Source organism: Myxine glutinosa, chromosome 4 (assembly GCF_964187855.1).
Source record: "Myxine glutinosa chromosome 4, kmMyxGlut1.1, whole genome shotgun sequence".
In the NCBI taxonomy this organism is placed as follows: Eukaryota; Metazoa; Chordata; class Myxini; order Myxiniformes; family Myxinidae; genus Myxine; species Myxine glutinosa.
This window is the reverse complement of record NC_136264.1, coordinates 101,949,890-101,969,198: the sequence shown is the minus strand read 5'-3', so window position 1 is coordinate 101,969,198 and position 19,309 is coordinate 101,949,890. Positions and strand designations below refer to the sequence as shown.

Below are 19,309 nucleotides of genomic sequence, written 5' to 3'. Positions count from 1 at the left end.
ATCCCACTGATAGGCCGGATCTGGATTCGGACCTGAACCAAAATCGAATCGGCTTGTTCTTGTCACCTAACCTACTCATCCACCAAGTTTTGTCATAATCCACCCACAGCTGTTTGAAAAATCATGCTGTATATTGCTTTTTGCTCCATCTCTCAATGATAAAGAATCACTAAAAAAAATAAAAATTCTCGTATACGAATCCAGATTTGGATCATCACCAAAATCGAACCAAGTGGTCCTTGTCACACACTCAACCTCTCCACCAACTTTCGTCCGAATCCGTCCATAAATTTTTGACATATCCTGCTCACAGGTAGACTAACAGACAGGGCCTGGTGAAAATATAGCCTCCGTCCACCTTCGGTGGAGGAGGTAATTACAAGCTTGCTACTCTACATGCCCATTAGAGGATTATCTGTTACTTTACTGCTGTCTCCATTGATGTGATAAACCGTCCGCGTATACCTGGGGTCAGTGTTAATACGGGACTTTCAAAATGACGTATGTGCTAACGAGGACTTCCGCACGTGCGCTGTGTGGCCTTTTGCACGGGCTCTTTCAGGCATCACTTTCAGCGACTCACTTGTACTAACTGGGGCATTTTTAACCTGCCATTGCTGGTGCAATCTATGTAAGTCAAATAGTGTTACAAACACAATTTTCAGCGTTTAAACGGAAGAGCAGAAGAGTGGCAATTTGAAAATGGTTAACCATAATTGTAGTGTTCCTGGGTGTAAATCGGAGTCAGGAAATATCCGTGAATGAGAGGTGCCAAATTTGTGCCATTTCTCGATAATACAAGCGAGTAGCAGCAGTCTCACACACAAATACAAACACACACACACACACACACACACACACACACACACACACACACACACACACACACACACACACACACACACACACACACACACACCTGCTTTTATCAATAGATGCAAAAATCTCGTATAAATTATATTGTGGCCCCGCAACCAGACAAAAAATATTTATAACGGACCTCACATCTTCCACTCCTCCCTCACACCCCTCAACAAGATTAATAGTAAATATCATTATTTAAAACTTACCTTGTACATTCACAAGCCTCATATATGTCCTCATCGGTGTTCAGAAGCACTCAAACCAGATATACAAGTTTTGTGTATTTTCACGTTGCAAAGATGTCCTTTGTCAAAGACTTGATTACCATTACATCTCAAAACTGAATGTTACGCCCAACATCATCTTTCCAATTGCAGACGTCCATTAAATAAATCACCAAGCCTGCCATGTTTGTAGGATGCATTCCCACAAAGTTCAAAGTCCATTCGCTGGTAACGGATCCATCGGGGGTTTGGGTAGCACATGCCCGTCCACTCGGACCTTACACCCGCACATATCATTGGGAGTTTGCAGTGTGGGTAGCTTTTGGTGAGCTCAGATGGTTCCCCTACTCTTTTGTTGTGCAGAAACACAGCTATTTCTCTCAGGTACTTTCTGAGTATTTTCAGATTTGTTTAGAAGCTTCGTGAGCCATTTTAGGCAACAAATATTATCTTGCGCAGACGATATACGTTAGGGTGCCCTAAACACCGTTGCTGCTAGGGGTTTCTGTGCATGCTCGCTGAGAATTCTGGGGTAGATTATGTTATTTTGTTCGTCCCATATTTGAAGCCCTCCATAATTCCATGGCCAATGTGTACCTGCTTTAGTCGTCAATACCAAAATGGCATTTCCAGGAGCATTAGTGTACTTTTTGGCCACTTTTACTGCTCGATTACAATAACAAAAGCTCCATATCAATTGTAGTTGTTCTGAAGGATGCGGATGGACTTTTTGTTTACATGATCGGCTTATACGTCCTGTAGATGAACAATGTGTGGACCATGTCTATCCAGACACTGAGTAATACTGTATTGTTATAATCCAATCAGTCAAAGTGTGCTGCTTTAATTAGCTTAATTTACATCCCCCACCAAGTGCAGTGTATTTTGCGAAACAACGCCCTCTGCTGACATTGTGCCAGAATCGCAGATTTTTTTATTTTGTTGAGAGTGATCTCGTCGGATGAGACAGCTCACTCGAAAGCACTCTCCCAATTGACTCTCCCAATAATATACTACTAGCAACGGTACCCGCCCTATGGGTGGGGCTTCAATTGGGAAGCCCAAATGAAAAGGCAAAATATCAGAAATTGAAGGCTTTTTTATTTTAAACGATTCATATAAACATCCGTTGAATCATATCACACCCAAATCATCAACATCTAAACAGTACATGGCACCCATTTTGAAAAAAGATTGAATTCTGCAAAACGGAAGCGGCCGCTGCACGTCTATCTCAGTCGCACGTTTATATGTGAAGAATGTGGGCCGAATCTGTAACACGGAAGCGGCTGCTACACCTGTTTCTCAGTCGCTTTGCACACGCTGCCATGTTACTTCGGAGCTGCACGTTTATATAGGAAGAGTTCGTCAGGAGTCGATCTACTCTCTCCTGGTACGTAGAATAAACAGTATTTGTAGAATTTCAACAAAAGCCACATCACTGTTCATATCGGTAAATATTATTTCATCGTGTTTGGAAAAACTGGAAAATTGGAAAACTTGGAAAATTGGGAAAAAATTGGAAAAACAATACAGCCTATTTTATTCCAGGGGTCCTAGGATTACCCACCCAAAATATCGTTGCGATCGGTTCAGCCGTTTTTGCGGTACCTTCAAACGGACGGACGGACATTTGGTGAATTATAGCAAGATTCGGCAAAGGGAGATAGAACATTATAAGGAACTTTTAAAGTTCAAAGGTTATGAAGGCTATGAACTGCTTGAATTCACATCATTAACACTTTTTCCCGATTCTACTCCAAATTAATTTTGTTTCCTTGTTTATCAACTAATCGGTGAATTGTGTAATAGTCAGGTTCACTATGTTAACAAATATAATTTCGTTCAAAATTTTGGGAGATTAGCAAACCTGTACACTTTTGGAATCAGAGCATGGAGAATCCGAAAATCAATGTTGGCATTTGCACAGACACCTTCATGGCCGCTTGGATTTTCAAAATGGCCGCCATAAAAAACATATTTTGCGCTGTCTCGGCTTCTAGTCAACCTTGAAACTTAATTAAATATGCCAATCCTATGTTTTCTGGGTCAAGGAATCCAATAAAGGCCTCAAAAGAGTGCTCAGGATTATAGAAAAGCAACAAACAAAGGTAATTGAAAACCATTATCTTTATATTTGTGTTATAACTGTATTACATAATACATGACATTGCAAGTCCTTTGAAGTTATAGGTATGGGTTTATAAAGCAAGAAAGCAGCCTTGTTAGTATCAGATTGAACTATAAGTCCTATACACAGGATCTACTAGGTCTATACCCTTCAGGAATATGCTTTTACAGATCTTCATCACTGTCCTGAGTGTCATTTTCGCAAAGGTGTCTACGCAAATGTAAACATTAATTTTTGGAATCCTCATGCTCTGAATATTCCAAAAATGTAGTTTTGCTAATCTCCAAAATTTTGAACGAAAAAACATAGTGAACCTGACTATAACCTCCTCTATATGGTACATTGATTGTGAAGATATAGTGACTCCCTCGTCCTCAGATTTGTGGAGGTTGGCATGGTATAACATGTGAAGAGTGGTGGTGGACTTTAAGCTGTAGGGACACCACCATCTCATGTCACCCACGAACCCAATCCACAATCTCTCCCACCACCCCCAAGAAATAGATGGACAGATAGACATCGATAAACCAATCGAGAGTGATAGTGACAAGTTTTGTTTAAATTTTGAATTCACATGTACTCGTAGATGGGCGAGCCATTGTTGTTCACTCCTGTTTCAGGCAAGCAGGGGGATCGAATGGATTTGAGTCATCCCGTGCATGCCGATAACTGTGTACTCAACACAGAATTTGAGGAATGCCGAAAAGAGCCTCCAGCTTACACTTATCGTGATTACAGGTAATACGACAGCATCACATACCTATACCATATGATCCTAACAAGATAACAAGTGGTTGGCTGCATCAAAATGGTAGCAGAGATGGCAAAATGGTTGATGAAACTATTTGTGGAAACTGTCCAGCCTTCACTTCACAATATTTCAGAAGTTTGGGAGGAAAATATTCAGGCTGTTACCTGAATGTGATTCCTTCCTAATGAAGAAATTAATGTGAATGCTAACCAACTCATTCCCATTCTCCTTTTCCATCCCAAGACAATACAAAATTTTGACCTGGATAATAAAAATCTGCACTTCATGACCTCCTAAATACCAGTTGACATTCCACTGATTTTCTTTTTCCAGTGCCATCCTCTACCTCAATGATAACTTTGATGGAGGGAAATTCATCTTCACCACGTTGAACGAAATGATAACGGTATGTACCATCTCCACCAGAAGAATTTTGGAAGCTTAGCTTCTCTTGATAAAGTGTGGAGTATGAGAAACAAATTAAACCATTTCTCGACATGTTTTGCATTCTTTGTTGGCTTCTACCAACTTTTTAAAGATATTGGTACCTGCCCCTTTTGCTGCTCATTAAAAAGTAAAAAGCAAGACAAAGGTGGATCTACAGTACCTTCAGAAAGTATTCACCCATTGAATTTTTCACATTTTGTTGTTGAAGCCTGAATTTTAGATGGATTAAATTGAGATTTTTTTTGTTTATAAACATCCGATTGAATGTTAAGAGGAATTGCATATCTGGTCGCTGAATTGAACCACCCACGATTTTTGAGGTCAACATAGGCCTAAAGGTCAACATAGGCCAAATTTCTAAAATCCTCAATTTTTATCCGATTAACTTAAAATGTTAAGAGGATTTGCAGGTCTGGTCACTGAATTCAACTACCAAGTATTTTTGAGGTCAACATAGGCCAAAAAAAGGTCAACATAGGCCAAATTTCTAAAATCCTCAATTTTCATCCAATTAACTTGAAATTTTAAGAGGTTTTGCAGATCTGGTCACTTAATTCAACCACCAAGTATTTTTCAGGTCAACATAGACCAAAAGGTCAACATAGGCCAAATTTCTAAAATCCTCAATTTTCATCCGATTAACTTGAAATTTTAAGAGGATTTGCAGATCTGGTCACTGAATTCAACTACCAAGTATTTTTCAGGTCAACGTGGACCAAAAGGTCAACATAGGCCAAATTTCTAAAATCCTCAATTTTCATCCAAATAACTTGAAATTTTAAGAGGATTTGCAGATCTGGTCACTGAATTCAACTACCAAGTATTTTTCAGGTCAACATAGACCAAAAGGTCAACATAGGCCAAATTTCTAAAATCCTCAATTTTCATCCAAATAACTTGAAATTTTAAGAGGAATTGCATATCTGGTCGCTGAATTGAACCACCCACGATTTTTGAGGTCAACATAGGCCAAAAGGTCAACATAGGCCTAAAGGTCAACATAGGCCAAATTTCTAAAATCCTCAATTTTTATCCGATTAACTTAAAATGTTAAGAGGATTTGCAGGTCTGGTCACTGAATTCAACTACCAAGTATTTTTGAGGTCAACATAGGCCAAAAAAAGGTCAGCATAGGCCAAATTTCTAAAATCCTCAATTTTCATCCAATTAACTTGAAATTTTAAGAGGTTTTGCAGATCTGGTCACTTAATTCAACCACCAACTATTTTTCAGGTCAACATAGACCAAAAGGTCAACATAGGCCAAATTTCTAAAATCCTCAATTTTCATCCGATTAACTTAAAATGTTAAGAGGATTTGCAGGTCTGGTCACTGAATTCAACTACCAAGTATTTTTGAGGTCAACATAGGCCAAAAAAAGGTCAACATAGGCCAAATTTCTAAAATCCTCAATTTTCATCCAATTAACTTGAAATTTTAAGAGGTTTTGCAGATATGGTCACTTAATTCAACCACCAAGTATTTTTCAGGTCAACATAGACCAAAAGGTCAACATAAGCCAAATTTCTAAAATCCTCAATTTTCATCCGATTAACTTGAAATTTTAAGAGGATTTGCAGATCTGGTCACTGAATTCAACTACCAAGTATTTTTCAGGTCAACGTGGACCAAAAGGTCAACATAGGCCAAATTTCTAAAATCCTCAATTTTCATCCAAATAACTTGAAATTTTAAGAGGATTTGCAGATCTGGTCACTGAATTCAACTACCAAGTATTTTTCAGGTCAACATAGACCAAAAGGTCAACATAGGCCAAATTTCTAAAATCCTCAATTTTCATCCAAATAACTTGAAATTTTAAGAGGATTTGCAGATCTGGTCACTGAATTCAACTACCAAGTATTTTTCAGGCCAACGGGGACCAAAAGGTCAACATAGGCCAAATTTCTAAAATCCTCAATTTTCATCCAAATAACTTGAAATTTGAAGAGGATTTTCAGATCTGGACATTGACTTCAACCACCAAGTATTTTTTGAGGTCATCATAGGCCAACAACCTATTTTAGGGATTTCGCAAGTATCGTGCCATGCATGACATTTCTTGTTTTGTTTTTTGTTTGCTTTTTATCTTTGTTTGATTGATTTTATTTTTTGGTTTTGCAAATGTTTTGTTTGTGAAATGGGAACATCCTTTGATAACGAACACAAATGTGAATATTTCTCGAGAATGTGTAACAATACTGTGTTTATACAAATTACATCAAACCTTTCAGGCAGAGGTGCACCCAAAATGTGGCAGAATGGTGGGCTTTTCCTCAGGCAGTGAGAACCCTCATGGTGTGAGGGCCGTGACGAAGGGACAACGCTGTGCCGTAGCGCTCTGGTTTACCCTCGATCCCATCCACAAGGAGCGGGTGAGCAGATTGTGACTTATCTTGTAACATAGACATGGCAAAAGTTTGAATGAATGGATGATGAAAGAAAAGAGGAGAGAGGAAAGGAACCAGAGACATTGGATAACGGTGGGTTAATGGGAGAATAAAAGATCCCAGGTAGACATGCAGGATGATCGATGGAGGTGCACTGCACCTTGATGCGCTCGAGGTAAGAGTAGGGTTGCACCTTATCATGAACGTGGTTCCACAAGTCGAAGGGCTTATTCGATTTTAAAGTCGAAGAGAAAAAATATATTGGCTTCAAGATCCGGTTAAACAAAACACTCATTATATTCGAACCGATGCATTCAGCCAATCAGCGACCTCGATGCAGAAAATCAAAGATTGTTGATATATTGAGATATATTTAAACCATAAATAACAAGAACACTCGGTAGAGAGCAAACCTCCGCCAGGCAGAACAGTTTAGGTTTTGTATCCCACTGATAGGTCAGATCTGGATCCGGATCTGAACCAAAATCGAATCAATTCGTCCTTGTCACACACCCAACCTGTCCACCAAGTTTCGTCCGAATCCGTCCACAACGTTTTGAGATATTTTGTTCACAAGGGGACAGAAAGACAGACAGGGGTGAAAACATAACCCCCGTCCACCTTTGTAGCGAAGGTAATGTCCTGGTTTTGAAAATGCCTTGGCATGTATTCAACTTCATTTGATGGGAGGCATAGGGTTGTCAAATACCTCCATACAATATAAAATGTAAGATAAATTACTATTCTAGGCAGTAAAATGCTGAAGTGGACAACAATTGTCCAGCTGTGTTGCATAAAGGCTTTTGTCTGGGCAATCCATTTATTGCTGAAAACATTGCCTTAAACCACAGGAAGCGAATGCACCTGAAAATAATATTCTCAGAGCTGAGAGAAGGCAGATACAACAATTTTACAAAAAGAGAAAGACACCTCTCCTTTCTGTCTGTGATTTGTACACCCACACACAATGCATATGTACAAGCGTACACACACACACACACACACAATGCATATGTACAAGCGTACACACACACACACACAATGCATATGTACAAGCGTACACACACACACACACACACACACACACACACACACACACAAATATATATATATACAGTGCATTCAGAAAGTATTCAGACCCCTTCACTTTTTCACATTTTGTTATGTTGCAGCCTAATGCTGAAATGGTTCAAATTCATTTTTCCCTCATCAATCTACACTCAATACCTCATAATGACAAAGAGAAAACAGGATTTTAGAAAGTTTTGCAAATTTATTAAAAAGAAAAAACTGAAATATCACATTGACATAAGTATTCAGACCCTTTGCTATGACACGTGAAATTTAGCTCAGGCGCCTCCCATTTCTCTTGATCATCTTTGAGATGTTTCTACACCTTGATTGGAGTCCACCTGTGGTAAATTCAATTGATTGGACATGATTTGGAAAGGCACACACCTGTCTATATAAGGTCTCACAGCTGACAATGCATATCAGAGCAAAAACCAAGCCATGAGGTCGAAGGAACTGCCTGCAGAGCTCAGAGACAGGATTGTGTCGAGGCACAGATCTGGGGAAGCCGACAAAAAAAAATCTCTGCTGCATTGAAGGTTCCCAAGAGCACAGTGGCCTCAATAATTCTTAAATGGAAGAAGTTTGGAACAACCAGGACTCTTCCTAGAGCTGGCCGCCCGGCCAAACTGAGCAATCGGGGGAGAAGGGCCTTGGTAATAGAGGTGACCAAGAACCCGATGGTCACTCTGGCTGAGCTCCAGAGATCCTGTGTGGAGATGGGAGAAACTTCCAGAAGGACAACCATCACTGCAACACTCCACCGATCTGGGCTTTATGGCAGAGTGGCCAGACAGAAGCCTCTCCTCAGTGAAAGACACATGAAAGCCCGCTTGGAGTTTGCAAAAAAGCACCGAAAGGACTCTCAGACTGTGAGAAACAGGATTCTGTGGTCTTTCATGTGTGCAGTGTCAGCTGTGAGACCTTATATAGACAGGTATGTGCCTTTCCAAATCATGTCCAATCAATTGAATTTACCACAGGTGGACTCCAATCAAGGTGTAGAAACATCTCAAAGATGATCAAGAGAAATGGGAGGCACCTGAGCTAAATTTCAAGTGTCATAGCAAAGGGTCTGAATACTTATGTCAATGTGATATTTCAGTTTTTTCTTTTTAATAAATTTGCAAAACTTTCTAAAATCCTGTTTTCTCTTCGTCATTATGGGGTATTGAGTGTAGATTGATGAGGGAAAAGAATGAATTTAAACGATTTCAGCATAAGGCTGCAACATCACAAAATGTGAAAAAAGTGAAGGGGTCTGAATACTTTCTGAATGCACTGTATATATATATGTATATATATATATGTATATATACACACACACACGATTGTAAAACCACACCTGTTTTATTGTCAATGTGTTTGCAGGAACGACTGAAAGCAGATGACATCGTGTCTATGCTGTTTTCGGATGACGTGGATGAAACGAAGACAGCAACGTCAACAGCCCGTGATGAGCTTTGACCGTAGCCACCGTATTGCCAACGTGATGCCACACTCCCAGTTTGCTGCTCACATGACGTCACCTTGTCCTTTTTGCGGATGACCTCTTTAATCTTGGCAGGCTCTTGCATTGGTAGATGTGGATAATAAACCATCGATTTATCAACCGATGGAAATCTTGCACAAGAGATATGGTAAATGCAAAAATGATATACAGAAAGGACTATTGCAAATATATTTTGTTTACTGTGTTAATAGTGAAACCACGTTGCAAAAACATCCAGCAACCTGTATATTGTGCTTTAAAAATCTCTTTTTACAACTTAAACGATGTTAAGGGGTCATCTCTATATTCGTTTATGGAGAAGATTGGTGATGTATATATGGGTAGGGGAAGGTGCCTCAAAAATACCACCATTGGGTGTAATATCACATATAAACACATACATACACAAACGTACACACAAACACACACACATGTACAAAAGCGCACACACAGACGCACGCATGCATATACACACACACACACACACACACACACACATACACACACACACACACACACACACACACACACACACACACAGCCAGTCAAACGGACAGCTTTTCCAACAACAAGGGAGTATAGTAATTAATTGTACGTGATCAAAAGCTCATGGGACAGTTTGTACATACATGACATGTTGGCCAAGCATATTGGTACTTTACCATGAATTACACTGACATTAGGACACAATGGGCAAATCACCACCATACGGAATTTTCACCACGATACGGAATTTTCACCACGATACGGAATTTTCACCACGATACGGAATTTTCACCACGATATGGAATTTCACCACGATACGGAATTTTCACCACGATATGGAATTTTCACCACGATATGGAATTTTTAAAACGATACGGAATTTTCACCACGATACGGAATTTTCACCACGATACGGAAATTTCAACACGATACGGAATTTTCACCACGATACGGAATTTTCACCACGATACGGAATTTTCACCACGATACGGAATTTTCACCACGATACGGAATTTTCACCACGATACGGAATTTTCACCACGATACGGAATTTTCACCGCGATATGGAATTTTCACCACGATACGGAATTTTCACCACGATACGGAATTTTCACCACGATACGGAATTTTCACCACGATATGGAATTTTCACCACGATATGGAATTTTTAAAACGATACGGAATTTTCACCACGATACGGAATTTTCAACACGATACGGAATTTTCACCACGATACGGAATTTTCACCACGATACGGAATTTTCACCACGATACGGAATTTTCACCACGATACGGAATTTTCACCACGATGCGGAATTTTCAACACGATGCGGAATTTTCAACACGATGCGGAATTTTCACCACGATGCGGAATTTTCACCACGATGCGGAATTTTCACCACGATGCGGAATTTTCACCATGATGCGGAATTTTCACCACGATGCGGAATTTTCACCACGATACGGAATTTTCACCACGATACGGAATTTTCACCACGATGCGGAATTTTCACCACGATGCGGAATTTTCACCACGATGCGGAATTTTCAACACGATGTGGAATTTTCACCACGATGCGGAATTTTCACCACGATACGGAATTTTCACCACGATACGGAATTTTCACCACGATACGGAATTTTCACCACGATACGGAATTTTCACCACGATACGGAATTTTCACCACGATACGGAATTTTCACCACGATACGGAATTTTCAACACGATACGGAATTTTCACCACGATACGGAATTTTCACCACGATAAGGAATTTTCACCACGATACGGAATTTTCACCACGATACGGAATTTTCACCACGATACGGAATTTTCACCACGATACGGAATTTTCACCACGATACGGAATTTTCACCACGATACGGAATTTTCACCACGATACGGAATTTTCACCACGATACGGAATTTTCACCACGATAAGGAATTTTCACCACGATACGGAATTTTCACCACGATACGGAATTTTCACCACGATATGGAATTTTCACCACGATATGGAATTTTCACCACGATACGGAATTTTCACCACGATACGGAATTTTCACCACGATACGAGCATCATGAGCCATGGGCTTAGATGGGAATGCCAACCAGGTGAACTAAAGACCTGCTGTAAATCCTGGTGCGACAACCACATGAGAAGAAATGAAAAATACAAATTGCTCCACAAAATGAAGTGTGCAATTGCTGTACGAGTCCATGAGACAAGACTTTGTACACAAAAAGTAAAAGCTTATTTCATGAGAGACAAAGTGAAAGTTCTAATTGTCAATGACGCAAAACACTATAATCAGAACTCACAAAACAGTTTAGACCTCATACTGTATTTATATTTGTAACTAGACCTACAAATGTTGTGATTCTAGGTGGTGGGGTGCTCATGATCGCAGCTTGCGGATACAATATGAAGCTGCTGTGGTTTTTTTTTTAATGAGAAAGTCAGAGTCAACGTTCCAGAAGAACAACAAGCTGAAGAATTTGCTCATTTGCATATAATGTATTTGTAAAAGATTACTATGCAGGACTGCATTATATTCCAGAGTATCTATTGCAAATTACCAGGTACAAACACCTGTTGACTCTTTATTCTAGCCGTGTATAATAAGAGTGTGCAAATTTGTTCTTTTCCCCCATTATAGATTTCTTATATCGATGAAAGTACACCATTTGTATTTTAAAATACGGTTTTTATAGAAATACGTTTTCCGACTAAAAATTGATTTCCACACACTTTACCTGGCTTGCCTTTTTCTTTTTTGAGTTGTCCGTTCAGCTGCTGTCCGTCTGTCCGTGCATGCGTGTGTCCGTCCGTGCTTCCATGACAGGTTTTTGTTACCACAACTTAAGAATGGCTGAAGGGACCTAAGTCAATGTTGGTACAGCTATGTGTAACAATGTAATGATGAACTGATGAGATTTTGGGGTCAAGAGGTCAAAGGTCAAAGGTCCCCTTAGGTAAACATTCTGTTGCCAAGCTAACTTGTGAACCAGTGATGGGATTTTGACCAAGCTTGGTACAAGTATATATTAGGCTGCAAAGAATTAACCGATTCGATTTTGGTGTCAATAGGTCAAAGGTCATAGGTCAAGTTAACAAAAAAAAAATTCATACCGCAATAACTTAAGAATGGATGAAGGGACCGAAGTCAAACTTAGCGCAGGTAGGTATGTATAATGATGTATCGATTAACTGATTAGATTTTTGGGTCAAGAGGTCATAGGTCATAGGTCATGTTAAGTAAAAATTATGTTACCATGCCAACTTATGAACCAGTGATGAGATTTTGACCAAACATGGTATAAGTCTACATGGTATAAGTCCTTGATCTTTTCTACCCCCGTTAATTCACCCCAGATCCACTTTTTTGAAATACCAACTTCTTTACTGGAAGTCGTCCTCCCCGCTTCTTCCCCCTTCAAACTCTCACCTCCATCTCCCCCAACCTTCTGCCTCGCTCTTCCCCCTCCTCAAATAACACCTCATTGTGGCTCACCCAATCACCATCAAACCTTTTGTCCGCCCCATCCTTCCCTTTCTCCGAGCTATTCTGAAATCTCTGACACACCTTCAACAGCTCTCCCTACCTCTTCCACCTCTTCCACATCTTACCCTACCCCTCCTCCCCCCTGTTCTGTATCTGATGCTCCCCCTTCCTCTTCATTAACGGTATGGACCTCAAACATCCGGGGCCTTCGTTCAAACTTAACTGATCTCTCCATACAGGTTGCTTCTGTCAAACCAGACGTGATCTGCTTAACAGAAACTTTCCTCCTTTATGATGTCTCTGATTCCATAGTATCTCTCCCGGGCTACTCCCTCCTCCGGTATGATAGACCTGAGCCTCGTCCTGGAGGCGGGGTTGCTATCTTTATCAAAAACTCTCTTCCTCACTCGCCCTGCACTGCACTCTCTCCACCTCACCCCCAGGAATACCTCTGGCTACGGCTTCCCCTTCGCTCCAACCTCTTGTTCATATGTGTGTTGTACCGTCCACCAAACAGTGATGACTCCATCTACATCTCGCTGTCTGATGATATGGACCAACTTCTATCTACTCATCCCAACTCTCTCTTCCTCATATGTGGTGATTTCAACTGTCATCATGCCAGTTGGCTGGGTGTGGGTACCTCTCTCACCAGCCATGGCTCCTCAGCAAAGGACTTCTGCGACTCACTGGGACTGACACAATCTGTCAATTTCCCGACCCGGATCTCAGTCAACGGAACATCTTCTCTTCTGGACTTGGTTATGACTAACTTCCCTGAAAATGTCTGCTGCTCTTCTTCTGCTCCGATCGGATCATCTGATCATGTCCTTGTTAAAGTGGACATCCCTCTGACCATCCTCAGGGAGCCTGCTCAGCGTCGACGAGTCTGGCATTTCACTCAGGCCAACTGGCACGGTCTTCAAGCAGCCATCAATCATCTGGACTGGTCTCCCATCTCTACCACCTCTGACATCAACTCATCCTGGGAATTCTTCCAAAGTAAATTGCTCTCTCATGCACAGATTTATCCCATCTCGTCTTCAGTTGTCATACCCTTCCTCCCGTCCATGGTACACGGAATCTTGTGGTGAGGCTGTTGCCCAGAAACAACTTGCCTTCGTCTCCTGGAAAGCAAATCCAACGGAAGGAAATCTCATTTCCTTTCACAAAGCCCGAAACAAGTGTGTGTCCACCCTCAGGAGAGCCAGGAAACAATATCTCTCCGTTCTCAAGACCGAACTCTCTTATCTGTCTCCCTCTTCCAAATCCTGGTGGCGTCTGGTCAAATCCGTTTCTGGTGTTTGTTCCCCCTCCATCCCCTCCCTTACCTCAAACGGCTACACAGCTGACTCCGCACGTGAAAAAGCTGAATGCCTCAACTCTGTGTTTGCCTCTAAATCTTGTGTCCCAAACCCACCCCTCTCTGTACCCACCATACCCAGTCGTACCCTGCTGCTCCTGGACTCCGTGGCCTTTCCTCCTGACAAGGTGGAAAAGTTTCTGTCAACCCTCAACTCTGATTCTGCAACTGGACCCGACGGCATCAGCCCACGGATCCTAAAATCCTGCTCTGCTGCTCTATCTCACCCTCTCTCTGTTCTCTTCACCCTCTCTTTTGCTCAAGGTCAACTGCCATCTGCTTGGAAATCAGCCAACATCACCGCTTTGCACAAAAAAGGTGCAAAAACAGATCCTAGCAACTACAGACCAATCAGCCTTCTCCCAATTATCAGCAAAGTCATGGAATCCATCATTGCTTCGGATATGAAATCTTTCCTCTTCTCCAATGGCTTGATCTCTGATCATCAATTTGGTTTCAGACCAGGTCACTCTACTCTGGACATGCTGCTTCTGCTGTCTCAACAATGGATGGAGGTCCTCAATGCCAAACAGGAAATTAGAGCTGTCTCCCTCGACATATCACGTGCCTTCGACACGGTCTGGCACCCCGCTCTGCTCACCAAACTCTCCTCCTTTGGTATCCATGGAAATCTCCATGCATGGCTGGCGGACTTCCTCTCTAGTCGTCGTCAACGTGTGGCCCTGAATGGGTTTCTCTCATCTCCTCTTCCTGTTCAGGCTGGAGTTCCCCAAGGCAGTGTTCTGGGCCCCGTGCTTTTTCTGGTCTTCATCAATGATCTCTCTGACTCTCTCGAAAATCCTCTCTATCTCTTTGCTGATGACTCCACTCTCTGCCGCTCCATTCCTCTTCCCTCAGATCGGCAGTCTGCTGCCTCCTCACTCTCTGAAGACCTGGACAAAATCACAGACTGGTCAAACAAGTGGAACATGTCTTTCAATCCTGACAAATCTCACACTCTTACTATGTCTCTCCGAAAAGATCGACTGGACAACCCTCCCATCTACTTTCTCAACGATCCTCTCCAAGAAGTTCTGTCGCTCAAGATTTTGGGTCTCACTATCTGCCATGATCTTTCTTGGGAAAACCACATTTCCAAGCTGGCCTCCAAAGCCAGTCGCCGACTGGGCATCCTCCGTCGTGCGAAGTCCTTCCTCGGCACACCTGAGCTCCTCACCACATACAAGGCTTTCATCCGCAGCTCAATGGAATACTGTTCTCCCCTATGGGCCGGTGCTCCTGCCTCACACCTAGCTCGGCTTCACGCTGTTGAAACCAAAGCTTTCAGAATTATTGGAATCTCCTGCGATGAAGCTATCTCTGAGGGCCTTTCACTCACTCACCGCAGGCAGGTAGGTGGTCTTTCTGTCTTCTACCGACTCCTCTCCGGCCTTGCACCCCCAGCTCTCTCTGTGCTCTGTCCCCCAAATATTCCTACAGGTCGCACAGGATCTGCCAGCAACCCTCTGATGGTTAAACTGCCGAAATCTCGGCTCTCTGCTCACCTTCACTCTTTCATTCCTCTTTTCTCCCGCCTCTGGAACAAACTCCCTCACTCCCTTCAATCCCACTCCTCCCTCCAGGTCTTTAAAACAGCTGTTCACCACCATCTCTTATCTTCCCCCATCCAAAACCTTGATCATTTCTACCCCCGCTAATTCACCCCAGATCCACCTTGTTTGAAATTCCAACTTCTTTCTTGGAAGTCCTGGCAGTGTCCATATGTTTTATACCTCTCCCACCGCCCCCTTCCCACGCCCCCCCCCCCCAAAGCCCTCGCCCACTCTCAGATCTCTCGATGTCTCCATGTCTCTCGGTCCCTGCTCTCAAATGTTGTGTTTGTGTCCTTCCCCCTCTCTCCCCATCTTGTCTACCGCTCCCTATGTTATATGTTTTATGTGTCGGTTTGTCTTTCTGTGTGATTAATGTTCGCTCTTTCACGAGCCTCGATCTTGTATACAAAAAACAAAAAAAAAGTCCTAGCAGTGTCCATTTGTTTTATACCTCTACCACCCCACACCCCCACCTTCCCATGCCTCCTCCCCCCAAGCCCTCTCCCTCCCACAGATCTCCCGATGTCCCTGTTCTCTACCGTTGTGCTTGTGTGCTTCCCTCTCTCTCCCCATCTTGTGTCCCGTTCCCTTTATTATATACTCAACGTCAAAATAAACTTATCAAATCTTTAGAAAGACACTCATTGAAATCCTCCACGCAAAAATGAAAAATATTTGAACACAGAGGTAAAGTTCAGCAATCTTTACTAAACACATGTCAATAAACAAGAGGTTGCCTCAATCACAGAAAAAACAAAAAGCATGAACATCACGAAGGGTGGTGCAACAAAAGTTACAGCACTGCAACACAAAGGCATGCACCTGAATACAGTCAAAACAAAATGACACAGGAATGGACACAACACTCCTAACAGTCAAGGACAGAATGACAGCAGTCCAATATCGTGTGTGTCCTCCCTGAGCTGTGATGCAGGGAAGTCTGTCCCACTCCTCCTGCAAGCCTTGAATGAGCAGTTGCCGATTGACAGCCGTTGATCGCCTTGATGAAGACGTCGACCAAGCTCATCCCATAAATGCTCAATGGGATTGAGGTCAGGGGAATAAGGCATCCAAGGCATCACTTCAACACCCTGTTCCTGGAGGAAGTCGGTGGTCAGGCGAGCAGCATGGGGTCGAGCGTTGTCCTGCTGGAAAAGTGCGATGTCAGGATGAGCCTGGAGAAATGGTAGCAGATGAGGTCTCAAAACTTCATTGACATAACATTGACTAGTGAGATTGCCTTCGATGATAACGAGAGGTGTCCTGAAACGGGTGGAAATTCCGGCCCATACCATCACACTGGGTCCTCCCCAACGATTGATCTGGCGAATACAGCATGATGCATACCTTTCCCCACCTCTGCGCCATCCCCGTTGACACCCATCAGCAGCATGGAGGCAAAATATGGACTCATCACTGAACAAGACTGCACTCCACTGTTGCTGTGTCCAGCAGCAATGCTGCAGACATCTTGGTCTGTTCCGCCGATGCACTGCGTTCAATACTGGACCTCTGCAAGGACGTCTTGCCACCAGGCCCCGACTTCTCAAGCGCCTCCGCACAGTAGAGACACTGATGCGGTTGTTGTGGCGACCTTTTGTCACTGCAGCTGTTTGCGTCGCAGGGCGGAAACGATCACGAAGATGCTGCAGCACAATCCAGCAGTCTTGGTTTGGGGAGGTTACCCATGGTCTTCCTCTTCGTGGACCATCATCCACAGTTCCAGTTTCACCATAACGCCTGGCCAGGTTGGAAATTGCAGGTTGTGAGCAACCCAGACCAGCCTCTTACACCATCCTCAATCATCCCAATTGCCCTTAAACGTTGTTCAGATGTCAGGTGTGGCATCTGCATTTTCTTATTGTTTTCCCTGTCAGAAGCCTCTAGAGTGACTATAGACAGCAGTAAATGAATGTCTAACCACGAGAACTGAAGGATTTCATTATGAGGGTCATTATTTAAAGGGAAAGATCCCGAATACAGAACCACTCAAGCATGCCATTGTTGATCAACCAGGTGATTGAAGTGAAGTTCCCGTCACATAATCAGCCATTACAATTCAAGAAACGTGTTTGTGAAGCTGCACATTTCAAAAAATTAAAGTGATGTTTCTTTTGATGTTCAATTTATGTTTTATGTGTCCGTTTTTTTTTTGTGTGATTAATGTTAGCTCTTACACGAGCCTCGATCTTGTATAGGAAAAAACCAAAAAACTACACATTATGATGCAAAGATGAACTGATTCGATTTCGGCATCAAAGGTCAGAGGTCATGCCAGATAAAAATGTGATACTTGAGAAGAGCTGAATGGATTTAAATCAAGCTTGGTACAAGTATGTATAATGAACAGAAGTAATAATGTGGGCGGATGCATATCGTTTGACGTCGCAACGTTTAAGAGTGCTATTCTATGTTTTACTAAGTCTTTCATTCTTTATGTTTTGCGGAGCTATTTACAGGGTATCTCAATAAAATGTATAAGACTTTATACCCCATATATATGCAATACCATCTTGCTCTGCACTGCCTTATGGGTAACAGCTTCACATATCAACATCATGGAAAAGTTTGTATACATTTTATGAAGCACCATGTGCCAACATAAGGCCAAGTTTTTGACTCCAGCTCATCCAACCGTATGATTCATCCATTACGACTCCCAATTCTCCCTTTTTCCCTATTCCTCACCAATCGCTTAATTTTTTGCATATATAATAGGTAGATAGTACAAATATTTCAAAGGCTGGGAAAACGAAATCTCACTGAAGACGACATATTAATATACGAGGTCCAGATCACATTGCAGGAAGAAGAACCAGACTGAATGCTGATCCTTTTACAGAATGAACAGCTGAGGTTTAGGGTGGAAGTTCTCTCCAGGATGGACCACTAAAATGTGTCGTTTTGATAGACACCGCCGGTATATTTCTAAGAACGGGTGGAAACTAGCAATATATATGCAAACGTCATGAAAACATTTCAAGTTTATGTTTGTATAATGTACAGTAGGTTCAGCTTGTTCTCCCACATTTTGTGCACATATGCAGTCTAATGGCCAAACAAAAGGCCTGTAAACGTGATTAGCACCCAGGCCCTACTACCCTGTTAGCTTTAGAGAGTGGAAGAGGCAACTTGACAAAAACAACAGGTTTTACCATTCCACCAAACATGGCAATTTAGTTTGTTGCGGGATTGCCTTCTAGGGACCATTGCATAGTGTAATGATAGTTATTTCCACATTAAATCGATCTCGCGAGATCTTGTCGGCGACGGCACGGTTTTTCGAAGCTGTACACGTTCTCCACGTTTTCGAAGTTAAGTAATTGTTCACAATTGTATTTTTGTCGAAACTGTATTTATCTTTCGGTGTGTGTACCTATAGTGTGTCCCAAGGAAGATTCTCGGTGTTAATCTATATATATAAAACACAGTTTGTGTGTGTGTGTGTGTGTGTGTGTGTGTGTAATGTTACCGATAGACTCCTAAACGGAGAGGCTTACGTGCTTGATATTTGGCATAGACATGGCCATTGA

The 19,309-nt window shown here is 42.1% G+C and overlaps 1 protein-coding gene across 2 annotated transcripts in view; it reads left to right on the top strand.

The window, feature by feature from the left end:
* LOC137425055 (prolyl 3-hydroxylase 1) overlaps window positions 1-12,110 on the top strand; it is a 125,243-nt gene extending 113,133 nt beyond the window's left edge. The window contains exons 13-16 of one of the 2 annotated variants that reach the window (XR_013623129.1): window positions 3,840-3,957; window positions 4,304-4,376; window positions 6,698-6,792; window positions 9,250-12,110. Coding sequence is in view for 1 of the 2 variants with exons in the window: in XM_078776239.1 (XP_078632365.1) it covers window positions 3,840-3,957; window positions 4,304-4,376; window positions 6,652-6,792; window positions 9,250-9,345 (428 nt within the window). In the remaining variant the exon portion in view is untranslated. Of the gene's footprint in view, window positions 1-3,839; window positions 3,958-4,303; window positions 4,377-6,651; window positions 6,793-9,249 lie in introns of both variants that reach the window. The other variant, XM_078776239.1, reaches the window with a different exon arrangement.
* Window positions 12,111-19,309: the final 7,199 nt, after the last annotated feature.